A 27214-nucleotide genomic window follows, 5' to 3' on the forward strand; every position below is an offset into this window, starting at 1 on the left:
TTCTGTTCTAGACAGGAAACTTGCTCTATTTCAGTCTGGAACAGATAGACAACTCAGAGGAACAAACAGGAAATATTGCTTTATTCTGGGAATCCTAAACAATGACTTACAGTTTGTAGAGGTGCATCCAAAATAGGTTTCTGCAATCTGATTGTCCCACAGGTAAATTGACATTAGATTTTCCCCTCTTCTCCCAAGCATCACATGGTGGGGTGATTGTGGAGTCTCCAGCCGTGTGGCTGCATGTGATGGCCAAAGAACAAAAGACTAACCCCAGGCTAGTGTCCAGAATAGTAACCATCCATTTATCCATTCATCCATTCAGTTTTGTAAAGCAAACGAGTAGCATTTATATTACAGGAGTATCATAAATTCCTAAAATTTACACAATTTGTTCTGAATGCTCAAAATATGAGTAAAATATAATTACAATATATCCCTTGGAAAATATTTAGACAGGATAAGAAAGGCATTGCAAAGAAATACTTCTAAGCAATGTATACAAGGCACAAATAATCTGAAACTTCTCAGTTTGAAATAGCTGGGCACACATACAGTATGCCTTTTCCAGTTACATTCTGAGTTGAGCAGCAGCATTAGGCAGAAATTATCTTGCCGGCTCTTCTGTATCCAGGCTGTTATGAACTCTGCAATGGAAAAATACAGGTTTCTCTACCTTCCATGCCTCCTGCAGGGCCAATAATAACTTTGGAAAAAAAAGGCACTGGGCATATCTTGAAAATGATGCAGAGTCAATGGAATTTTCTTAGCTAATTAAAAAAAATAATTGGAAGAGCCTGCACTGAGACTTGTTGGCCACTTCATGTGTCAAGGTAAAACTAGCTGTTTGGTGCTTTCTGCTCTGTTCATTAATGAAGATCATCCAGATACTAGTTGCAGACTACTTGGGATTGGTTTTTTTTTTTTTAAACAAATTTTATTGGTTTTTTAGTTTCTTAAAACAACATATTCAGGACACACTGTGGTGCTGGGGTAATCAAACATCCTAAAACAAAACATATATACATAATACAATCAACACATCATGTATTCCCTCTCTTTTCCCCTCAAATAGCATAGTATATTTAAAATATCCAATTCTAGCTTAAATTTATTCAACCTGAACCTATTTTAAGCTTCATTAATTTACAATACCATAATCAAATTAACTTTAATTAAAAACATTTTTAATTCAAATATTGGGATTGGTTTCTTAATCAGCCAGCATTCTAAGCCAAATACAGGTAGTCCTTGACTTATGACCACAATTGAGCCCAAAATTTGTTGCTAAATGAGACATTTGTTTAGAGTGCTTTGCCCCATTTTAAGACCTTTCTTGCCTCAGTTAAGTGAATCACTGCAGTTGATAAGTTAGTTAACACGGTTGTTAAGTGAATTGGCCTTGCCCATTCACTTTGCTTGTCAGAAGGTTGCAAAAGGTGATCACATGAGCTTGGGACACTGCAACTGTCGTAAATATGAAGCAATTGCCGGGCATCCAAATTTTGATCACATGACCATGGGGCTGCTGCAAAAGTCTAACTATGAAAAATGGGCGTCACTTTTTTCAGTGCCATTGTGACTTTGAGCGGTCACTAAATGAACTGTTGTACACTTTCAACATACTGATGGGAATAAGTGAATGGACTTCAAAATTTAATACTGAAAAGAGAAATTTAAAATTGAATTTGCTGCAGTGGAGACTTACTGAGTGGAGAAACAAGCTTGCCAAAGAAACTACAATGGATGGGAACCAGGAAAGAATAGCATAGAGCAGGGGTGTCAAACTGCCGGCTCGCGGGCCGGATGTGTCACACTGAAACCGCGCCCACTCCAGCTCCGGTAATGGGGAAAAAGTTGCGATACATCGCAACACTTCACGTGACGTTGCAAGTTTGACAATCCTGGCATAGAGGGAGGATGTAAGAGAAACACATAGGCAAAATTATCTGAATGGGAAAAGGAGCTGTAAGAGGAAATAACTAGCAAAACAGGAAAGAACCTATTTTTCTAAGAAGTCATAAAAAAGGGGGCCCAGAATTCAGACAACTGAGCACGTGCAATTAGTTGATTAATATTAACTGACACACCTTGCATGGATTATCTAATTTTAATGTACATGTGATGTATGATTTAGTATGTAACAGAAAATATGTAGGAGGCAGTTGGAAAGAGTGTAACCTCATAGTACCTCTGGGGAATAGGGAAAGAGGAGGGATGTGGCAGCCGGATCATGGTTGTATAAAGAAGGGAATATTTTAGGTTGAAACTTTGGAGAGAACCAAGCTTTGACAGCTTCTCTCCCAGCTTATTGCAATAAACGAAACAAAATGCCTTCACTGTGTCTTGACTGGTTATTGGTCAGGCGAGCTTGCCTCTGGTCCCGAAGGAAAGTGGCCAGGAGCACATAACAATACAATGCAGTAGGTAGCTTAACAATGCCTGAAAACCCCATCACTTAAGTTTCATTCATCACATTCTGCCACACACCATCACTCAAGAACTGTAATGACTGGATTCAAACCCCACATTGATCCAAACTCCAAACAAATCTGACTGGGCTGAAAATCCAAATACGCACTTCAACACTCAATCAACTTTTTTTTTCTCCCCGAGTACAGGCAAGTTCAGGCTAGTTGGTCTGTGCGGAAAAGTTCAACGCCTCAAGAGGCAAAGTTGCAGACACTTTATATCAGGGGTTCTCAACCTTGGCCACTTTAAGACTTGTGGACTTCAATTCCCAGAATTCCTCAGCCAGCAAAGCTGGCTGAGGAATTCTGGGAGTTGAAGTCCACAAGTCTTAAAGTGGCCAAGGTTGAGAACCCCTGCTTTATATCCTCGCTGGGGAACTTCGGAGCACTTTTGAGGATATCCGCCCAGGACCTCCCAATGGCTCAATCATGATTCATACTCAGGTGCAAAGATTTCTGGTGGAGTTTACAGGATTTAGGGCTCTGCGCCTGTCCTCCAGAGAACAAACCGCTAGTGATTCGTTTCTCACAACGGCAGTCCCGACGGCCACAACGCCTGCAGGCACGACTTACATGCGCAAAGTAGAAAGCTCTGTCCGCCGCTTCGGCGCCACCGGCATTTGTCGGAGTTGCAGCCAAGCGGCGCCCCACCCGCCGCACCTGGAAAGCGCCACGAGCTCCCTCCCAGGAGAAGACCGTAGCGGTGGCTGCAGCTGCAGCAGAGCCGCCTGCCAAACAAACAGTGCACGCCAGGCCGCAGCCGCTGCCTCAAAAGCCGGACGCACTCCATGTCTGCCCACCGCTCCCAGGGCTTTGCGCCTCCGAAACGCGCAGCTTCCGGTACCGACGGACATCGAGGGGGTGGAGTTGCAGCCAAGTTCGCTCCGGAGGAGGCGCCTGTCCGCTTCGGCGAGCGGCTGCTGGACGGCGGGGGAAAGGGCGTGCGAATTGGGATGGGTGGAGGGGCGCGAGTGTGGCTGCATACGGCGAACGGGGCGACCCACAAGTGCAAGATAAGCGCCGAGCTTTGTGCACGTAATAAAAGTTGAGGCAGGGCCGGATGAGGAATACATTCAGGCCTTAAATTAAGCGGAGTTTTGAGCCTCCTCCTCCTCCTCCCCCCTCCCAGCATTATAAATAAATGAACAAAATAATAATAATAAAAGTTTCTTTTTTTCACGTGGACTTGGCGATTGCTAATTAATAACCTAGCAAAACGGTATCTTTCAAAAATGCTATTTGCGCTGGAAATATTACTTGAGAATGCATAAGGATACCTTGCAAATTTCGAAGATGCTAAATTTTCGATTCATAAACGGTTACGTAGCACTACTAAGTTAAAAACAAAAACAAAGACTGCTGGGTCGTTTGCGTGCCACGTGTATCTTACTTTTTTGTAATATTTGGAAAGCGAAGTCGATCTCAACTTAGAGACGAAAAAATGTATAATGTTCTACGATAAGACTTTGTGTAGAACTCTTGTACACATATTTAATACAGAAAGCTTTCCTACCATTCTTTGTGATTCAGTGAACAGTTTCAGTAGTTACCTTCCTCTTAAGCAGTGTGTTACCATTAGGCTCAAAAAAGTCCCAACGTGGTTCCTACATTTGGGAAATTAATGATAACTCAGTAGAGATCCTGACACCATAAGTATTTGAATTACTTGGATAATTTTGTGACTGGAATGGGATGCATGTTTCTGGGGCCATGATGATTTTTGCTTTCTGCTTTTCGCTCTGACTAAATGGCAGGCTGATAAGAGCATGGAGAGCATCTATCTTAACTCTTGGTTTGCAGAGAAGGTTTGAGAGATTAAATAACAAAATTTTATTATTATTTGGGAAGAGAATTGTGAACTTTTGTGTTAACTAGTTGACACTTAAAACAGTTGTAACTTGTAACCTAGATTGTCCATGAACTGTCAAGTTATCGGTATAATAAATTCATGAGCAATACAATGCACTCATGTTTTCCATTTCTCTTTCTTAATCTCTACTCTGTGTGTGTGTGAATAGACATGAGATGTAAACACAAGTGTGTTATAGGTGGAGAACAATCCACTTAGATCTCTAAAACCCTGTAAATTATTCTTGTGTAAAAGAACTGTCATTTTGTGTGCCTGCAGCAGGTGGCAGTATGTTAAATGCTTTATGTTAGTACCGGTAGATGTCAGGACATGGTTCTCAAACAGCCCCCCCTCCCAATTAATAGTTTTTGGACAGTGATGTGGGCAGCATATAACTTTAATAAATACATAACAAAAACTATTGTATGGAAAATATTATCTTGAGCCTGTAAATCATTCCTATTACTCTTGAGCACATTCAGTAGAGTTGCACAAATCAAATATTCTCATCATCCATTTTTTTCTTGCCAGAACATATCTAGAAAAAGAATTAGATTAATACCAGACTATTAAAAGAGCATAGTTTCATAGAATCATAGTGTTAAGAGAGATCTTCAATATCTTCCAGACAAATGGTTTGTTTTTTCAGTCTTGACAACTTTAAGATGTGTGGACTTCAAATCAAAAAATTCCCCAGCCAGCCTGTTTAATCCATATATCTTAAAATCTTGAAGGTTGGTCTAGTCTAGACCTTGGTATTTTCCCCCCTCAGACTGATACTTTAACATTCTTTATAGGAGAGTTCTTTGAAGTGCAGCTACATTAAAGAAAATAAATGTGTATTTTTCACAATTCCAATCAACAGCACAGGGAGGAAAGATTGCTGTGGAGAAGGAATTAAATGTTTTCCTTCTCTAGAACAGTTTTGAAACAAAGAATACTGAGCAATATTCATGTGGTGCATTTACCCCTGAATAATTGAATTTGAATTTGGTTTTACTGAAGATAATGTTATGAACTTGAACAATACACTGAATTTCTGTATATAGGTTGAGTTCATACAATACACCAAGAATAGTATGTGATTGTTTCAGCTGCCTATCTCGTTCATTTAATTTCTTTGTACTTGGAGAGATAATTTAAAACACAGGAATACCATTTTCCTGGTTATCTCCTTTCTTTTTGTAGTCTTAGATTGTATTGGTTTTGTGATCTTCTTAAATATACCCCTAGAAAAGTGTGTTTATTTAAAAATAAAACACATAATTACTTTCATTTATGTATATTGCAGCTCTTTCTTATGGGGTACTGGGGCAACTTCTTGCAAAATCCACTACAAACATATTCAGAACACGTTTGCAGCACAGCACTTTAAACATTACTTCTCAACATACAAATCACTGAGAAGCTATTACTAGTGGCACTAAATTCAGAAATAATAATATTCAAATGAAACTTACAGTGGTTGTACCTAGGGATATGTAGATATACCTGTCAATGCAATATATTCATGGCAGTGATTTTGTGTGTGTGTCTCTCTGTGTGTGTAAAACCTCAAAATGGTTGGGTTTATCAGGCAAAACTGATTTTACTCTAGGTTACTTAAAATTGATTTTAATAGATTAACTATCCTTAAGTATTTAAACACTATTTCTTGCCTTCCAAGTTTTACATTATAAACTATTTCCAAACTTGAGTTAAATAGCATGAACAATAACTATAATTGACATAATCTTTATATTTATATATTTAAGAAATGTATATAAATATTATAACATTTATATAAATGGAAAGTGGCTTTATTTATAAACAACTATGAGAGAATAGCAATTCATGGTTTTCAATTGTATTAGATACTATTCTATATACCAGTGATGGCAAACCTTTTAGAGACCGAGTGCCCAAACTGCAACCCAAAACCCACTTATGCATTGTCAGGTGCCGGGTGGGTGTGGCCCATTGGGTGGGTGTGGCCCATTGGGTGGGTGTGGCTGTGGTGGTAACAGCAGACTGGGTGGGACTAAAAAGTTCAATCAATGAATTCCAACTTTGCGAGATCTTTTTTTTTCCCCACGAGAAGTTGAAATTGACTGATTGATTGAACCTTTTTTTTTTTTTTGCACACGGCGGCGGAGACCTAAAGTGAAAAGCTTTCATAAAACCCAGCTGAAGGCCTAGGACTGGGGCGACGGCGTGCGTGCCCACAGAGAGGGCTCTGAGTGCCGCCTCTGGCACCCGTGCCATAGGTTCGCCATCACTGCTATATACCATTGTACAGACAAATTCAAAACTAAAACTGAGCACTGTCAGAAATAACTTTTTCTCTATGTGGCAAAACCTTTCCTCTCCACAGCTTATAGGTTGATTGGACACGAAGCATGGATCAAACTGGGCCATGTTCCTTAGCAGTATTTTTATAGATATTAATTATGGAATAATGTGAACAAATGGTATCTTTGTCTAATACTTCTCAGAGCTGGCTGGGATACTGAGTGCAGCAGCACAAACCTTTAAACGTTGCAATGTGTCCCACTGACTAAAAAAACAAATCATATAAAATTAAAAAGCACACATGTAAGGAATTTGTAGATGAAATGATAATGTCCACTTTCATGTGTATTAATTTAGGACTAAATTGAAAAACACAACTAGTGTTAACCAGTAACTGCAGTACATCAAAAGCTGCTTTACACCAAATTACTTTTTTGGTAATGGTTAACTATCTTCTTTGTAGCTCACAGCAGGGGAGAGTTTATTTTGTTTCCTGAATGCTGAGATAAAAAGAAAGGAAAAATTCCTGAGTGCTTTTATCATCTATTGAGTTGAGCTCATATCTTGTGACTTAACGAACACATCCAAATTTGGAGTTGGGTGGGGGTTGGGCAGCAAAATGGAATTGGTTTGCCATGTGCTTCCTTGGGGATGTGTTCTAAACTTCCCAATCTAGCCTAGAATCCTGGTGGGCCACAGTGGTCTTCCTTCATCATATTACCCAGGCCTGATGTTTCTTAGTTTTGGAGCCTACTTCAGCTCAGCTGATTTGATATTAATTTTGAAACCTAATCACGTATTGCTTGTTAACCACTTATCCAGTTTAGAGTACGAGAAAGGTCCACTGAAGTAAAAATCTTAAGTTGATTTTGAACAATGTATTGCAATCTTTATTCAGAGAGGAGGAGGAAAGTTCATTTATAATATTGAGTGTTTGAATCAGGGGTCTTCAAACGTGGCGCTTTTATGACTTGTGAACTTCAACTCCCAGAATTCCTCAGCCAGGCATGCTGGCTGAGGAATTCTGGGAGTTGAAGTCCACAAGTCATAAAAGGGCCAAGTTTGAAGACCCCTGGTTTGAATACATAAGCTATACTTTTTTTAAAGCATGAATAATCTTGTTGATTCAGAATAATTTTTCTTTTAATTTTAGTAGCATAGTGTTATAATCAGTGCTGCTATGTGTGGAACTACAGTGTGAGGACTTCTGAAATATACATAAGAAAGCTACAAAAAAAAAGGTTAAAAGTATAATTCACCCATATTTTTTTTAAAAAGTATATATTCTTCTATGAATGAATTGCCAATAGATGTAGATTTTATATGGACAAGTATACAGAATTCATATAGAATTCATTAATACCAAATATAGTAGGTTTTGATAGTTATATAATTATTAGAAAATATATGTACTCGAATAATAATTGATATATATATATATATATATAATATATATACACACATATAAAATTGTAACTATATACTGCTAAAATGATACTTTTTCTTTTTTTTCTTTGTTGTATTCAGTTTTTTTAAAAGCACATTCTATGCATTTTGTTTCTTTTCTTTGACAATGTATGTACTTTTATCATAATTATCTTTGTATTTTTTCATTTTTTTGTCTTTTTTAAAAGCAATAAATATATTAACAATGTATTAATTTGCTAGATTACCCAACTACTGTGACAATCATATAAACTAATAAAGTATGTTTTTGCTGAAACTTTTTGCTGAAAAAAGGAAAACTCAACCTGTGAATTTTGGATTTGATGATTATAAAAGGTAGATTATAGATAGAAGGAAATCATAATGTAACCTTAGACAGAGTAAAATAAAAGTCTTCAATTCTGTGTTCCATTGAGTCATGTTTTACATATGGTGTTTTTACATGATTTTATACACACAAATCATTCTGATCAGTGGTGGGATTCAGCCGGTTTGCACCACTTCAGCAGAACCGGTAGCTAATTTTTTGTTGCCCAGGCCTAGAATGGACATCCGGAAGCAGCATCCACACAGAGAACCAGTTGTTCACATATTTGAATCCTACCACTGATTCTGATCTGTTTTAACTAGAAATCCATATGTATTTCCTATTTGATTCCATTCTATCTGCTAGACATTGTACAGTAGTTCTCTCAGTCTTGCCAAGTGTAATTATTTTTTCATAATCTATGTTCTGCTCATAACTCTCCCAAAGTACAATATGTGAGATTCTTTTTGTTGATAGCTGCTACAAAGGAGCAATGATCCAGGGTTGATTGATTGGTTGTCTTATAGTCCATGACCCCTACCTCCAAATCCTTAATTTGAAAATGTCTATTTTTTTACTCTCTTTCTCAGAGTCCACTTCCACAGCTGGAAATGTTATCGTTTTAGCAGTCACAATGTTATGAAAGGTTGCCTACAGTAACTATATTTGACCTTTCCTGAGCTAAAATTTAACTATGAAATCACATTTGGTTCACTAATAACTTCTCATAGATAACATTCCACAACACTGTCTCACATTTATTTGGATCCTGGTTTGTGTATCACATCTTTTGTGTGTCAGCTATACTGCATGTCAGCAAAAAAATGCCCTATGACTTCAACCTCCTCCTTTCCTATTTCCTCATTCTGCAATCCAGCCATTTCTCATAAAATGAAAGGAAAACATATTATTGACCCACAAGAAAAATACGTCTAGACCAGGATAGTATCTTTATTACAAAGAACAAAAGCATTGGAAAATTGCCAATAACCCTTTGATTTCTTAAAAAAAAACTTTCAGTAAAATTGGTATTGGTAAAATTTTAAGACTGAGCATGGGAAAAAATTTTGATCTTTCAAAATGAAAGTTCCTACCATAACTATTTGAAGATATTGTACAATGGTCCATATTTTTTTCCTGTCATGCACAGAATTGTTATGTAGAATTCATCTAACTCTACCTGATTTTTTGAGTGGGGTGATTCCATTCAAACAAATGGAAACATTCTAGATAATGACAGAGCTTGAAGCATAAACCAAACCTGAATTAAACTTTAAAATTATCAGCTCCTGGTTAGATGCTTGTTGTTGTTCAGTTGCTGTGTCTGACTCTTTGTGACCCCATGGACCATAACAGGCCAGGCCCCCCTGTTTATACTGTCTCCCAGAGTTTGCCCAAATTCATGTTCATCACGTTGACAACACTATCTAACCATCTTATCCTCTGCCGTCCCCTTCTCCTTTTACCTTCAATCTTTCCCAACATCATAATCTTTTCCAGTGAGTCCTCTCTTCTCATTAGGTGGGCAAAGTATTGGAGCTTTAGCTTCAGTATCTGTCTTTCCAAATAATTGCTAGGTGCAACACATTGCTATTGAAAAAAGAGAATGTGTGTGTTGGTCACAGCAGATAGCTGATTTTGAGGAAGTTAAGCATTTGTTTTTGGATGGGAGGCTCCTAAACATCTCAAGACTGTAGTCTAAACTTGGAAGAAAACATTTCAGAAGAAGGCAATGGCAAACTTCTCTATTGTTGCCAAGAAAACAGCATGGGCATGTTGAATGAAATCTTTATGAGTCACGCTTTGACTTGAGAGACTCTTCCGCTATGTTTTGGAGTCTAAGAATATGTGTGCCTATTAAAAAATAACCTTCTGTCTTCAGTGGGAGATATTCCAATTCCACACTAAAGATATTGCTTACATGCCCTTATCCACACCTTTATTTCTTGGATGCATCTGTTGGTCATATACAAACTAATTCCAAGAGTTTGGAAGAGTGGAACTGCAAAGGGTCAATTCACTTGTTTCCTCAAAAGATCTGAAGTCCTGCAGCTCTGAGGCAGTGCTTAACAAATGGGGAAACAGATCACGTCCAAGTTCCAGAGTCACAATATTATCCTCCCTCACCCCCAATAACAGACTTATGCTCTCTACAAAAATCTGAACTACTAACAGTTAAAAAGAGCCAATGGAATTCACTGGGCTGGACTTAGATCTCTTGTGGGTGCGAAGGGAATCAAAACTGATGATGTGCTTGACCCCTACCTCAGATGCAGCCTAGTCATTTCCTACAAAGTCCTTGATAAAAGTCTTCAGTAAAAGTACTCCTAGATAAGAGGATATAGGAAGGCATTCAATTTTATCCTACTTTTTAGAAATTATTGTCCCCCAAAGTATCCCAAACCTGTTAAAATTGAAAAATAGGCCCTTCTGTCAGACTAAGCGATCAAAAGCAAAAGGATAATGGAGGGGGTGGTTCTTCATATTGGCATTCTTATCAAATATTTTCACTTGCTATGCTTGACTGAAAAGGAAGAGGTTGTTCTTGCACCAGTTGCCAATGAAAGGGGCAATTGCCTAGCAGCTCGTCTACCAGTGGTTGATGTAAGAGTCTTCTTTGTTTTGCTCCTTTCCGTAATGTTCTTCCTGAGAAGAACACAGAGTCCATAGCTGACAGATGGGAGCAGAGTGTGCCTCTCTCCGGTTTTCTGCTTCCAGAGCAACACAGAAGAATGCAAATTTATTGGTTGGTGAGTGTCAAAGCCATGTCCTGGCAGAAAGCAAGAGCATCCAAGAATACATGGCATCCAAAGATGAACTACTGAGGCAGCAGCAGACTTGGGAGGAAAATCAAGCAAAGAAAGCACCATGGCAAGACATGACTTTGCATGGGATATACCATTGACAGACTAAGACAGATAGCTAAGTTGGCAGACATTGGGAAAACCTAACAGTAGTTGGAAAGTACTGGACTGAAAGACAGCACTGAAGCGTTGATCATTGCAGCACAAAACAGTCACCAGATCCATAGAATCAGGGATCTACCATACTAGACAGGACCTGAGATACAGACTATGCAAAAAGGCCTCAGAGACAGTCCAACATATAATGGCAAAGTGTAAGATGTAGACAGGACCAGCATACAGGGAATGGCACAAGCAAGCAGCTGGCACTGTGTAAAGGAACATCTGTGCAGTGTACAGGCTAGATCTTCTCAAGGCTAGATAGGAGATCCAAGAGAAGGTTGTGGAGACTAAGAGAGCTAAGATTCTGTTGGACTTTCAGATCCAGACAGACAGGCAGGTATTGGCCAGACATCATGGTAGTAGACAAGGACCAGAAGACAGCAACTGTGTTAGATGTACTGGTACCAAATGACAGCAACATCAGGAAGAAGGCATATGAGAAGCTTTAGAAATACCAGGGCCTGAAGGAGAAACTAGAGAGGATGTGGACAGTAAAAGCCAAAGTAATCCTAGTGGTGATAGGCTGGCTATTCAAGGCTGGAAGAATGGCTCCAACAAATCCCAAGAACAACACTCAGAGAACATCAAAAACAAACAAGTGCCAAATATATTTTTCAGCCAATCTCGAGGTGTTTTTTAATGACTTACCCCTTTGGCTTTGCTTCTTATAAAAGTGTTTTTTAATGGCACAGCTAATTGACTATGAATAAATGATTATAAAGATTATAAATGTAACCATTATAAGGATTTTAAGTATTCTGTAATAAGAAATCCTTTATAATTCTTAAAATAAATAAACTGGATTAAAAACTTTTTTTAAAAGGCTATCTTGGTGCTCATCTACACATTGGGCTGACAATGACTGACTCAAATCACTCCGCAGGGTGGACTTGAACCCACTGTTATCACTAAATCACACCACCTCTGTCAGAGGAACACTGTTCCATGAAAGGTTGCCAAATTATTATTTCCTTTAATTCCTATTCTGGGAGGGGGGGAAGTATGCCAAATGCCTCTCTACTGAAGTGGTAACCTTGACACTCAGTAGAACATCTTGGGGTCGGTGGGTCAGTGACGAACAAGTGTTCCGAGGACATAACGGAGAAATGAATAATGGCTGACAAAAGGGGAGGGCTTTTCAACCAGTGGTACGGGTACCACCTGTGGTACACTGGCACCTGGCAGGTGGTACGCGACCATTCTAGAAAAGTGGTAGCGGGGGAGGGGAATGAGCTGAACCGGTGGCAGCACCGCACAAGCCTGAGTGAGAGATAGCTGGAGCTGCAGGGCTATCAAGGCTCAGCGGAAGTGCCAGGATCAGCGCTTCTTCGGGACTGTCAGGGCTCAGTGGAAGCACCAGGATCAGCGCCAGGCTTCAGCTGGAGCTCGGCGCTGATCCTGGTGCTTCTGCTGAGCCCTGAAGAAGCACCAATCAGCTGGAAAGCAGCACTGATCCTGGTGCCTATGCTGAACCCAGAAGAAGCGCTGATCAGCTGGAATGTTGCAGCATCTCCAGGGTCTTGTGATTTACATTCAGATGCTTGGCAACTGATTCATATTTATGACGGTCACAGTGTCCCAGGGTCATGTGAAGTGACCAAAACCTGCTGCAACCACCCAGCAGACAGAGGGAATAAAAACCAAACATCCACCCCACCTCCGCTGCCAATCCTCAACAGAAATGCTCACAATGAAAACCTCGGACAGGAGGAAGAGCGCCACCGGGCAGGCAGGTCTCTTGCTCGGCTGTAGCTTGGGGGGCACTTTTTTCAGTGCCATTGTAACTTCGAACTGTTGTAAGTCGAGGACTACCTGTACTTTATCAATTTTTTCCTTTTTTTTTTGGGTCATCAAGTTTTTGACACCTTGCTAGGTGACTGGTGGTACTCGGATAGTGCCATATCCTAAAAGTGGTACAATGGGTGAAAAAGGTTGAAAAACCCTGCACTAGGGAGCAATCAGGGAGTCCCAATTACCATTTTTGTTTACAACAAGGGTCTCCAACCTTGGCAACTTTACGACCTGTGGACTTCAACTCCCAGAATATGTCAGCCAAGCCATAAAGTTGCCAAGGTTGGAGACCCCTGGCTTACAAGAATCTCCTCCACTCTATCTCCCCAGGCGCAGACCGACTCTCACAAGCGCTTGAGAGTTCACCCTGCTTAGACCAGGATATCAATGGTGCCGTTTGGTCCTCTTGTCCCTAACCCTGCAGGTGCCATCATCCCTCCTTTCTCTCCCTTGTTCGGGGATCAGGTTAGGGAAGCCACAGCCCGGAGCAATCTTCTCCCGAGAGGTCCCTGGCAGGGCCTCCAGGTTTACTACACCCCCCCTTGCTCCTGAGCCAGGTGCGTTGCCGTGGCAACGGCGGACAGGAAAAAAAAAAAAAAAGTCCAGCATTCTGGGAGCAGAAACCCGCGGCCAGGAACCGCCACGCCTTCCCTGCCGCCTCTCTTCCACTTGGGGGAACATGGGGGCGCTTCTCGCCTGGGGCAGCCACGGCTCCAGCACCACCCCGAAACCTCGGTCGCCCCTGGGGAGAGCTCATGGTGCCCAAAGCTGAACCCTTGGTAGGCGGGGAGGAAAAGAGAGAGGGCAGCCGAGTTCTCCCGGGTGAAAAAGAGGCGTCGGGACTTTGCTGCGCTCAGGTGCCTGGCTCGCTTTTTTCCCTCTCCGCTCTTTGCTCGAGCCGGGACGGCGGTCCTGGCTTGGCGCGGTTCCCTTCCCTCTTCCCACCCACCCCCCGTCCCCGGATTTGTGGCTTTGGAGGCATTCTCACCCAGGGAAGTGCCCGATTCCGCAAAGTCGACGGCGCGGTCGTAAGGTGGATGGAAAGCCGCCTCTTTCTCCTACTTTGACAGTTGCGGTAGCTCGTGGGCGCAAACGGCAGAGTGGCTTTCGGTCCCGTGGCAAAAAAAAACCTCTCTCCTTTGGGAATCAAGTTCCAAGTGATCAAAATTGGCGGTGGTGAAATGCAAAGACCCTCTTGGGAGATATAAGAGGGGGGGAAAGTGTGTTTTTGCGTGTGTGGGGTGTGTGTGTGTGTGTGAGAGAGAACGAGCAGACTTAATGCGTTTGCAGGAAGAAAGGAAACAGCTCAATTTGTTGGTGGTTGGATCCTGCTGAAGCTACAATAACAATGTAGCAGCACCAAAGCAGCCTTAGGCCTGGTGTTCACTCAGGTGTGTGTCTGTGTGATGTATGTAGTAGGGCGCATCTTTGCAAAAAGTAGACAGAGGTTTGGACTAGCAGGTTGGCATCCGATGTTTTCCTTCTTACCTTAACTCAGGTGGTGGAGAACAAAATCTGAATGAATGAAATGGGCCAAAATTGAGACTAGCTACATACCTTGAAACCAAATTACAATGAAATGTAGTGATCTTGAGGTGATTCAATGTATGATAAATTTGGAGAGTTATTTGTAGGGAACTCATAATTTTTAATGCTTCTCTTTGTAAAAAAAAAAAAAGCACCCCTTTCTGTTAATATAAATTGATAAATAGTATAAAGCAAAAACTTTTCTTCTCAATATAATCAATTTTGGGAGTGGCATTTTAATATGCTGGGAATCATCATACCTTTTAACCAGTATAGGTGAATTGTATAATTGAAATCATTTTTAAGATTGTCCCTTTCTGCTTACTGTTTAATCTCTTCAGTAGAAGCAGTGAAGAATGCTAATATCTCATTCTACTCTGTTTTATTTTTTTCACTTTTTATTCCATTGAAAAATTTCCATTTTAATATGAACATTTTTAAATAAATTTTGCAACCTCCCAACTATTGACCCTATGTGATTTTTCTATCCTTTGCCATTTTTTGTGTGCTTCTGCCAGCTGGTATTAAAATCACTGTAAATTACATTATGCATGTCTTTTAATATTTGATAATAAACACTTCCTTTATCCTTCCATCTCTGAATTTCATGGTAGGCTTCTTTAGACAGTCACTTTATGGCTATTTATTTTTTTAAGTGAAAAAGATAAGCAAGACAAAACAGAATGAATAAAAAGAGATGTGAAGATGTGATACTTAATTGCAAAATTTTTAAAAACGGGTTTTCTGGGGCTTCTATAACAGCAGATGTGGTTTCTTGACTGTATGCAATAAGCATTTCTGCTTTGCATCTTTAGTTTGTGTGAATATGTAGGGAGAAGGATGACTTTATTATTCTTAAGAGACTGGCAAGAATTGGTTGCCTAGCAGAAGGACTCTTTGAACTGTTATGGAACTGAAACCTTTGGGAGAATTTAAGAGCCTCCCTGTTTTTTTAGAAATAGAAATACTATTGGCGGTTGCTCTGGCGTGCCAGTCATGCTGTAGATGTGTATGCAGTGCCTATACTGCAAACTGGAATTCAAAGATAATTGTCAGAGAAAAATAGTGAAAGAAAATAAATTCTATTCTTCTTAAACCTACAGGTTTGCAAACCATTGTGTTCATTACCAACTGGACCCAGGACAGGAGAGTGCAAAGACGGCTATGAGTAGTCCCAGTGCCAAGCCAACATGTCTGTCACAGCCTGTGGTGAAGAGTGTGATGGTGTATCGCAATGGAGACCCTTTCTTCCCTGGGCGGCGTGTTGTTATCCATGAGAAGAAGGTTTCCAGTTTTGATGTCTTTCTAAAGGAAGTGACAGGTGGTGTGAATGCTCCTTTTGGGGCTGTGCGGAATATTTATACACCCCGTGGTGGGCATCGCATTCGTCAGCTAGATGAGATTCAAAGTGGAGAGCACTATGTTGCTGGTGGCAGAGAAGCTTTCAAAAAACTAAAGTAAGTAGTCATATGTTCATTCCAACCAACATGATATAGAAACTGAAATGTGCAATCTTTTATATATAAGTCCTCCAAGGAGGGGTGAAAGCATTATTTTTCCTTAGATTTAAATGTTTTAACTAGACAATGGTTCATAGGCCCAGTTCCCCAGTCTTTCTCTTTGTCTTTCCACGTATGTAGCTTTATCTCCCTATACATTTTTTCTTTCAGAAATGATGGAACATTTATGTGAAAAGTACCGTTCCAACATCATTAACAATTTTGATTAATTGAATTTTGATTTAAAGCTACCATTCAGAAGCAAGCCATTTGGAATTCTTTATATATCTTTAATGTCAGTGGTCCTCACTTGCAGTTACTATGATCAATAAAAAAAAGAGTTCGTAGATCTAGTCCTAAATCTCTGAAAGGTGCCACATTACCTATTTCAGTATACATACTAGGGTGACTAAAAGACAAAAGAGGACTGATAACAGTAGAGGACTGATAACAGTGGAACACACTGGTATGACAGACTTAGCTTGTCATGCAAGCTACTCCTGATGAAAGTTCATGGATCATTAACAGAACATTTACAGCATTGAAGCCAAACTACAATTCCCATAATTCGTCATGGGAAGTAGAAATGGGGATTACTATAAAATAATGTAAACCAATACGAGTTTAGAAAATAGGTAGGCTTTAGTATACGTTTACCCTTTGTTGCCTGCTTTTAGAAATAAAACTTGCTGATGTTGTGTTTTTCTAATATGTTTTTAAAAACTAATGTCAGAGGTAATATATATGTACTGTATACACACACACACACACACACACACCTTTTGTTAGTTCCATCCCTGCACTTTGCATTGTCTTTGGTTTAAACGCTATTGCCTATAATCTTCTCCTATGGCTAATTAATTCCAGTCTAGTTAATCAATTATTAAGAAAAAATTCCAAATTCTCCACAAAATTATACTTTTTAAATTAAGCAAGTATAGTACATTACATCACTTTACAAGTATATATTTATATATAATAAAATATCCTAAAATGTAGAGTACTCCCATCATCATAAAATATTAATTCCTTGTCATTGTTATTTGCTGGAATCATAAATCATATTAAGCTTATAATCACTATAATGTGGCTTATTGGTTAAGCACTTTTCTAGTGAATGTACTGCAGAGCCACCCAAAGTTGCCAAACCTTTGTAGTAACTAAAAAATATAAGGAAATATTCCTAAACAGCCTACTAAGAATCGAGTTTGTCACATGGTTATAATGTTTTGGCTGGTTATTAGGAAAAACCATGAAAATAAGAAATATAAGACAAGAAGAAAAAGAATATTCTTGTAAATATAGTATTGAATAACTGAAACTTTACAAGTTTTTTCATTTTATATTAGTATATATCCTCTTTTGTTTTCTTGTTTTTCAGCTATTTGGATATTGGAGAGCCAAAGAAAAGACCGATGGAAAATAATAATGAGGTAGTGTATTGTACATATTAATATAAATCTGTATTACACTTGAAGTATAAACAAAACAAAATTTTATTGATTTAGATTTCAGTCTGCTCTGATTTATTTGGAAATCAAAGGGACATTTCTGAGCAAACGTTTATAGCAGGGGTCCCCAACCCCCGATCCGTGGACCGGCACCAGGCTGTGGCATGCCAGCAACCGGTCCGCACAAACAAGCAAAGTCCCATCCGCGGGATGCAGGTAGCACACAAAACCACACCCCCTCCGGTCTGCAGAAAAACCTTTCTCCACAGAACCGGTCCCTGGTGCCCAAAAGGTTGGGGGCCTCTGGTCTATAGCTTTGTTTTATAAAACAGCATTTATATATTAGATTAAAGCTTAAGATGGTTTGTTTGGTCTGATTTATTGAGATTTGTGAACACAGATATTTTTGTTTGCCCATGTAGCAATAGTAAAACAAGTAGTGTGCTGTCTGAGCTCAGGAATATGCTCTAATTTTTAAAGAGATTTAGAAAGTTAAAATCTAGAAAACTGCATTGTTAAACCAGTCTGATTAATAGATGCTATTTTTACAGCTTTTGTATCCTGTTCTCCTGCTACCTTTTCTGTATCAAGCTAGGATATCCATCTCTGAGATGGAAACATCCAGATGATCACTAGGTGGAAGCAAAGAGATGGTTTTCTGTTAATCTTTGCTACCTTTAATAACCTTGTGAATTTTTAGAGCCTGGATACTTGAGGGACTTGGCAGTTTACAAATAAGCCAGACAGACAAACCAACATGGTAACTCAGTTCATGCAGGTGCAATGTCAAAATTGTTTTCCATATTGTAACTTATGTGAGATTTCTACTGCTTGAAGTGGGCTCCTGGAAATTGGGACTTTATGGTCTTGAGGTGATGGAGAATTGCCTGGATATTCCTCCAAAGCCAGGACTTGATTTAGGTTAAAACTGGGATTTGCACCTAATTAAGTAGATTTGTTGAGATCCTAAAACCCAGACTATGATATGCTACCTTAATCTGCATCAAGCTTTGCAGAGTGGTTTGTGTTATTGACAGACCATGATAGTGGCTGTTGTTCAGCTGTTGAAAGCTCTTATCGCCTAAGAATGAATTGTAAAATGACAAAAGTTGAAACAGGCAACTTCTGAGGATCCTATACAAATATGTTTTATATATTCTGAGGCATTGACTTGACTATTGATGTTTGGTTTCACAATCAGGGGAACCAGAGGTATAAGCCATAATTTGTCCACCACTGATATACGACAGTACAAGATTATGTTAATATTCAAATATATTCTGCTCTAGATTTATACTTTTTTAGATTTTTTGGGGTTACGTTGTCTTACTCTATTCGAGGTCTTTTTTTCCCTAGAGAAAAGATTTTAAAGAATGAAATATTGAGAACACTAAGCAAATAGAATATCTACTGTTATTTGGTACAATATATGTGAGAGAATGAAAATGTGTCTTAAAAATAAAGAGAAGTATTGTAATTTCAATGACTGTTTTGTGTGAATCAAAATGTATAATAAACTCATTTACATAATATGGAGGATAGATGGAAGAATAATCTGAAATTTAGATGAAATTAAAAAGTAATGCAACGCTGTTGGATTATTTAGATACTTTTTTCTTTAGAATTCTTTCCATGGTTATTGCCTCAGTTGTAGCACTGATAAATTTTGAAGATGAGCACTTAAATAATACTAATATTTCTGCCTATTACCAGTTGTCATAACTTGGGGTTAAAAAGTCATTGCGATTGAATCTAACTGATTTATAATTGAGAATTGTTTTTAATTTTTAAATGGACATTTTAAATAGGATTTAAAGTGGTTTACCTATAGAATTTTATTCATCATAGGCACAGCTAAATCCCTTCAGTATTTAGAAGCATATGCTTTGCAAGCTTTTAAAGGAATGGTATGATTTCTGATATGCATTAACTCATTTATAAGATAATTTATCCTCTTTGTAATAGATCTACAGATACACAATTTAGCACCAAATTAGATAATTTCTGTCTTTGTAAATAAAAGCTTCTGTCGGTGATAGAAGAACATGGCATTTTTGGATCTTGTTCATTACTTGAGTTAAAAATTTAAATAGGATTCCCCAAAAGGTCTTGAGATATATTGTAGGAAATACCATCAAGTCTGGAGATTAATTCAATTTCAGTTTCTGTATTGCTTCTTTGATTTCATCTTCTGTTATTAATTAAATAAGGTTTCCTCTTGCTGCTCTGTGAATTTTATGAATAGCATTGAATCTAAATACTCATTAGTAATTAGATGTCTATTTACTAAGTAATCTCAAGCAATCATTAACAAATTGCCTGCCCCAACATCTCTTTTAGCTTGTCTTCGAATGGTGTCTTTTCCACATTTCAGTTCTTAAATGGATACCAAGTTCTTCAACTATTTACCACATTAATCAATAGCCAACAATCTATATTTTGAGTTGTCCGTAAGCAGTACTTTTATTAACTTGAAAACTGGAAGTACCATATAGCCCTTATGATTATCTAATATCTAATTAGCTGTCTAATTTTGTGACAGGTGTTAAAAAGCTGTTTTCTTTATTTTGAATACATTTTGGATAATTTCCAAAGCTATATCATGTTAGCTGCCTTTTTCTCAGCTAACATTTCCCAAAGGATGTATCTTTCCTAGGGAAACTAAAGTGCGTGCTCCATGTTTATCACAGTTGCTATTTTTGTGCACCTTTTCTCTACTGGAACAATTTTCTGACGCTGAAATATTCAAAATATTTAACAATGTGCTGAATGTATTTTTTTTAATGATTTAAATTGGAACTTTTAAATCATTATAAACTAACAGTCCTATCTTTTCAATATATATCCTGAAATAGTATTTTTTCCAAAGTTGGAGGTTATCAGTTAATATTACTTAATCTAGATTTTAGTCTGAAACCTTGAAGCACCACTGCAAGAAAATGTTTCTGGGAACCTACACTGAACTTTTTCACTTAGCAGTAGTGTATATGTGCAACTTACTGAGAGAGGGGAGGATTTTGGAAGTACTTGAGCTATTACTCAATAATAACTTGAGTTATTACTTTTATAAATGTGTGCCTGGTAACCATCATGATCATTCATTCAGCAACCATTTGAAGTTAGATTAGTGCTGAATGAATGGTATTTATGACTAGTTCTCAAACGTTATGCCCCCTCCATGGTCACATGATCAGAATTTTAACCCTTGGCAGCCTGCCCTCATAAGATCTCAGAGGTGCTGTAACTTTCCCCATCTGCCTATCTTCTCCCCATCCCTGCCGTTTTGACTGCCTTACATTCTGCTCTGAAAACGCCCATCCCACTATGCCCTCTGCTGCCCCCATCATCCCCAGACAGATATTCTATGTCTTCTTTTCCCTGATGCTGCTGAGGTACACCTGGGGCTCAGAAATGGCCAAACAGCAGGTCATTAACTTCCATGTCATTAACTTCTATAAAGCTATCTTTGTAATCTTTTCACTGGTGTTGTATTGTTCTTTAGGTTTGCTCAGAAAGAAGATAAAAAGTCTTATCTAAATGATGAGCTTGTTCCTTTAGTACTAATAAGGCAATTCATTTTGTCCTGTAGATTTAAATTCATTTGCAGTAAATAGGTATTCTTTGACTGGGTTTCTATCAATCTCATCTTCTTTCTGCCTCTTCTTCCTTTTCTTCACAATTGCCTCATGGAACACATGCCCTCCTCTTAGAGAAGATTGAATCAAAATAAATGTTGAATAGTTCCTTCTTTTTTTATCTGTTAGCAATTTTTCATTTTCCCTGAGCATCTATGTACTGATTTTTCCCCCTCTTCCTTTTGTTCTGAACATAGCTAAAGAAATCCTTTTGGATTTCTTTTGTATTCTTTGCAAATCTCAGTTTAATTTGAAGTTTTAACTCTTCTGATACATTTCTACAATTCTTAACGATCTATACGTAATCTTCCTCTTTTCATCTCATATAGGTATCTTTTTTAAAAAAAAATTATTTCAGGGCTCCAATAAATCTTTTGTGCAGTTACTTTGGCTGCCTCTACTGTCCTACATTCTTTTCCTCATTAGGATATTTCCAGCTGTGTTTTTAATATCTCCTTAGAAACTCTCACCAATCTTGAGTTCCTTTTCCAATTAGCTGCTCTTGCCATGGAATCCTATTTATCATTGCTTGAATTTGTTGAAATATGGGGTTTTTTTGAAACTGAAATATGTGTTCAATTACATTCAGCTTTGGTTTCCTTAAAATCAGGAATTCCAGCATTATATGACCGCTTTCCTCTGAGCCTTCTGGTATTCTTGCTTTCTTCTTTAACAGTGAAAGTATTCCCTTTTGGTTATCATCAAGTCAGGAATAGCTCTTCTTCATCCCTGAAGGAAAAGCCATCAGTAAGAAAAGTAGGCAATTCTGCAGAATATTTAGCAGAGTTTAGCTTCTAGTAGTTATCATGAAGCTTCCCATCATTACTACTTCATGTCACTTGGAAACATCTGCAATAATTGTTGTTGTACCAATTGTTTTGTTTTTGTTTTGGATTATAATCTTCCGAGAGGATAATTGCTAACAACAGCCTGACTATAAATATAAAGACTGTAAATATATGTCATTCTACATGTACACAAAAGTTGCTACCCGGAATCTTACAGGAACCTCTTGTTTTGTAAGATGCCAGAACAACAATTTTCTTTTTGTAAGACAATTTTTTAAAAAAAATGACATTTAAAATAGTTGTTGTTTCATGAACCCTTTGCGCTCTTTTAAAAAAATGCATCTTTTGAGCAGCACTGTAAACAAAAAACAAGAAAATATTGTAATCTGTACAGGAGAGGGAGAAAAAACACTTAATTTTTATATGATTTGAATAATCCAGCTCTTAACTATTGCATGTTTTTAAAAATGTAGCTCGGCAAGTTGTTTGGTAGTTAGTATCTTGGTAACCTAATGAGCACTGCAAGACATACACTGTTATTCTTTTGAAGTGAATACCTTGAGGATTCAATGTACTGTAGTATTGACGAGAATGCCTGTGAAAATAAAAATGTTATTTCTAGTTTACATGTGTACTGATAATTGTAATTGTGTCTGAAGAGATGATTCCAACCTTCAATAAAATTGCATATGCTGATTTATTAATGTACAGTACATTTAGAAAGTCATAGTAATTTCAACATTTCAACATGTAAAGTACATCTCATTATGGTGGACATGTCTGTATATTTATTTATTTATTTAGAAAAATTTATATGGCTGTCCAACTCACAGTGACTTTAGGTAGTTTACAGAAATAAAACCCCAATACAAAACTCAATAAAGCAATCTAGAACTAAAAAGAAATTTCCTGACAGTTAGAACAATTAACTAGTGGAACAACTTGCTTCCAGAAGTTGTGGGTGCTCTAACACTGGAAGTTTTAAAGAAGAGATTGGACAACCATTTGTCTGAAATGATATAGGATTTCCTGCCTGAGCAGAGTGTTGGACTAGAAGACCTCCAAGGTCCCTTCCAACTCTGTTATTCTATTCTGTTCTGTTCTGTTCTAGTCTAGTGTAGTCTAGTGTAGTCTAGTCTAGTCTAGTCTAGTCTAGTCTAGTCTAGTATTTCTATTTCTATTTCTATTTCTATTTCTATTTCTATTTCTATTTCTATTTCTATTTCTATTTCTATTTCTATTTCTATTTCTATTTCTATTATTTCTATTTCTATTTCTATTATTTCTATTTCTATTTCTAAACCCCCGTCCCTTTGGTAACAAAAAATCCAACCTCTTGATGAGCTCCATATCATCTTGGGATCCTTAGGCACATTGGCAAAACCATGTCTTCAAGTTGCCTTTTGAAAGAGAGTCAAAGTGGGAACCAATCTTATTTATGCAGTGGTGATGTTCCACAGGGAGGGAGCCACGTGAAGAAAGCCCTTCTTCTTGGTCCCATCAGATGACCCTCATTTAAGAGAAGGGATCCAATATATATCCCTACATCTTTGTTCTGATGGGTTGAATAGATATAACTGGGAAAAGATGGTCCCTTTGAATAACCTGGCTCCAGATCAGGGATTTAAAGATAACAACCAACACCTTGAATTGAACCTGGAAGCAAACTGACAGCCAATGCAGAATAGAAATATCCAACTCTTGAAGCAGAAGCTTGAATCTTGTCTCAGAATAGGCATATGCTATATATGTTATATGTGGTATATTGCGAAGTTATGACCAATAAATATATCATTTTGATTTTTACAATCTTGGTTAATTAACATCACATTATGATACCATAATCAAAAGAGCTGAAAAATGTTATAATATTAATACTGTTAATTTAACATTTAATTTAAAATTTAACATTTTCAGGCCATACTTTATAAACTGAGTTTACTTTACACTTCTGTTTGTACCCTATTGATTGGATAGTTATGGAAGGTATTTATTACACATAACAAAATCATTGAAGAAGTTACACTTTTTGCACCTTATTGATTGATTCAGAGCCTTAATGAAAGCCCCAAATGCTAAAGGCTGAGGCCTGAGAATGTGAGAGTAATAATTAATAAAATTATTTAATTTTATTAATTGTTTTTTTAAATAAAAATGATTTTCATTTCTGAGCACTGTATATCTTGTTCATAAATATTGAAATGACGGCATCAAGAAAACGTTGTTAATAAACATGATATTGGGTGAACTGCATAACACTTTATATACTATATGTGGTGTATTGCAAAGTTATGACCTAGATGCTAAACATGTTTTTTTGTTTTTTTTTTTGCCAACAGTTATCTCTGGAAGATGTAAGTGTCTAAACTGGATATTTATATGTTTATTATTAAAATATTGCCCAAATATTTGACAGTCTGTACGGCTGCATGTAAAGTATGCAACTCTTAAAGCAGAAAGTAGAATGTAAATACAGTATCTATAATAAAATCAGGATGAATGTCATCACATGTCACTATGAATAACGTCTGACTATATGTACATAAATTGAGAATTGTTAATGTATATAATGACTTTCTTACATCCAATCAGTGTTGTAGGATTTTGTATGCATAGTCCCTAGGAACTGCTTTTTCATTGGGAAACTGATTTTAGACCTTTCTTTTCCCCTGCACTCCTCTTAAAAACTTCACTTTGCAGTTGTAGACTCTTCCTCTCAACCCATTCAGTCATTTTGTGTGTACAATATATAACATATTATAATATGATATGATATAAGTATTGAAATGCAATCATGATTTATTCTCTCTGTAAAACCAAACTCAATTTATTTTTTTTTGTAATGGTCATATAACCATTCAGTCAAACATTCATTTAGTACACATTTATTCTTAACCCTACTGCTTCATTGTTGACCATATTGCTTCATTTTTGACCCTATTCAATCTTTAATACTCCAGTTAATTGTAATTATGTAATTTCCCCCACTCCTTCTTTTTGATGGAATCTACTTAGAAATGACAGTCATCTTGAACAGAGGATGTCAGAGTTGTTTAATCTTCTCCCTATCACCCATTTGTCTACTGAGTATCTTATAGTTTCTGCTTCAACCTCACTGAAGGAAAGACACTCAAATGTGTGGGATAGGAATGAAATTTAGATCAGGCAAATGATTAACAGGACTAAAGAATTCCTTTCTTTTCCCATGTTACCAGTTTTCCCCTTAATATTTCACTTTTGTGCAGGCTTTTCATTAATGGAGAAAGAGAGAATTGCACAGGAAATGCAACTATTTATGCTAGTTCATAAATAACCTATGTTGACTGTAAATGATCTAACAATATAAAAATTAAATTTTGCTAGAGAACAGTAACAGAATGCCCTATTGGCTCACTGGACTTATCATATGGATTCCTTCTTGTGCTTAGGAATGCTGATTCTCAGGCAAGATAGATATAGGCAGGGATGCAGGCAGACAGATAAGATATATGAGTAGTTACTCTGTCTGAGTGTATGTACTTATGCATTCAGTATAAGAATTTGTTACAGCTTTTTTTGCACTTACTTGGTGGGTACTTGAGGATTAATCCATAATCCATTAGTCTATAGAAATTATATTCTTAGTACCAATAGATAACTCTTCCAAATAATCATTGAATGGAAGAAGTGAGGGATAACCTTATACCTGATTTCTGTATATTCCACTGATTTTCTGAAACAGATCATGCGTGTATAACCTGCAAGAGCTATCCCTTTGCAGATGAGATTGGAAAATTAGCATGAATCTAATATTCTGCTTGACATGCTCTTCAGTAATGGGAAAAGAGATAATTTTTCAAGGTGTATCTTAAAGTGTTCCTTTAAAGTTTTCTTGAGGTCGGAGTATGATACCGTTTCCAGCGAGTCCGGGGCGATTAAGCTCTCGGNCAACTTAAGTGAAACAGGAGGTCCTGTGTAGGACCCAAGTTCAGAACTGAACACATCTGCAAACTCCTTGCATACGTCAGCAAGGGTCTGTGTTTGCAATTTATTTAGCCCTGTTACCTGAATTCCCAAGGCCTCAAACCAATCGAGTCCAATGAGACTCGTTCGCTCACCCCCCACAACCAACACGTCTAGGGGGCCTTCAAAATTCTTGTACTGTACCTTAAGGGTGGCCTCCCCCTTAACGCACACTTTAGAATTTTGGAAATCCGTAAGGATCACATTAGAGGGCCTTAATGAAACTCTCTGGCCACTGCTGCTGCAGATTTTGTGAAATGTTTTGAGGGAAATTATGGATAGGGCAGACCCCGTGTCAAGTTCCATCGATAATGGAATTCCCTGCAATTTCACTTTAAGTGTTAGCTTCTTTTTAAGGGGTTTGTGTGTGCCTATTCTTAAAATGTTCCGGCGTGTTGCACAGAACCCCACCCTGTTTTGGCTGGGCACCCTGGTACCTTTCGGATTCAATTCTTCCTTTGGTTGTACCTTCTGTCGACCCAGGCAGACCGCAGCGATGTGGCCCTTCTTTCCGCACGCACGGCAGATGGCGGAACGGAACCGACATTCCGCTCGCTTGTGGCGTCCACCACATCCGAGGCAACGAAGCTCAGCTGGGCCCTTGTCCTGACGATCCTTGGACCTTCTTCCAGCTGCTTGGTAAAGCTTGTCTTCCTCTTCTTCAGGATCTTCGTCCGAATCCTCGCGCACGTCTTCCTTGTGAATAGTGGCGGTCCCTGGAACGTTTCGCTTAGGCCTCATGTTTTTGACTGCCCCGCCGGCAGCTTCTTCGGCCGAAACCTCTCGCAGAGCATCTTGGAAGGAGACATTTTCCCTGGCGAACAGTCTCGGAAAATGTCTCCTTCCAAGATGCTCTGCTGCAATTCTGTGTTTCTCAGTCCGCATACAAAACGATCGCGCAAGACAAGTAATTGCAGATGCTCTTGGGGATGCCTTATCGTGCGGCCAGGAAATCTATCTTGAAATAGAGCGTGTGTTTAGGGTAAACTCCTGGATTGCAAAGCAAAAGAACCTACCCAGAGACATTGTGATATATTTTACAAGAAAGTCTAGACGCAATGAAATAATGCAGCTCTTTTATCAACAAAGATTTAAAATTTTGAATCAAGACATCATTCTTTTAAAAGAAATTCCAGCAAAAATACTTAGAGCGCGCAGAGATTATGCTTTCTTGACACAGGAGCTGAAGCTCAGACAGATAAATTTTAGAT

General features: G+C 38.2%; 2 protein-coding genes across 2 annotated transcripts in view; one reads left to right on the forward strand and one right to left on the reverse strand.

Moving 5' to 3' along the window:
- Nucleotides 1-3264, reverse strand: part of MRS2 (magnesium transporter MRS2) — a 20547-nt gene extending 17283 nt beyond the window's left edge. Inside the window, exon 1 of the mRNA XM_015818382.1 lies at nucleotides 3045-3264. Coding sequence (XP_015673868.1) covers nucleotides 3045-3261 — 217 coding nt within the window. The 5' untranslated portion in view covers nucleotides 3262-3264. The remainder of the gene's footprint in view (nucleotides 1-3044) is intronic.
- A 12528-nt stretch (nucleotides 3265-15792) lies between these two features.
- The window catches only part of DCDC2 (doublecortin domain containing 2), a 43694-nt gene continuing 32272 nt past the window's right edge, over nucleotides 15793-27214 (forward strand). The window contains exons 1-3 of the mRNA XM_029284576.1: nucleotides 15793-16085; nucleotides 17509-17560; nucleotides 24341-24355. Of these exons, the coding sequence (XP_029140409.1) occupies nucleotides 15793-16085; nucleotides 17509-17560; nucleotides 24341-24355 (360 nt within the window). The remainder of the gene's footprint in view (nucleotides 16086-17508; nucleotides 17561-24340; nucleotides 24356-27214) is intronic.

Source organism: Protobothrops mucrosquamatus, unplaced genomic scaffold (assembly GCF_001527695.2).
Source record: "Protobothrops mucrosquamatus isolate PMUCROS unplaced genomic scaffold, P.Mucros_1.0 scaffold733, whole genome shotgun sequence".
In the NCBI taxonomy this organism is placed as follows: domain Eukaryota; kingdom Metazoa; phylum Chordata; class Lepidosauria; order Squamata; family Viperidae; genus Protobothrops; species Protobothrops mucrosquamatus.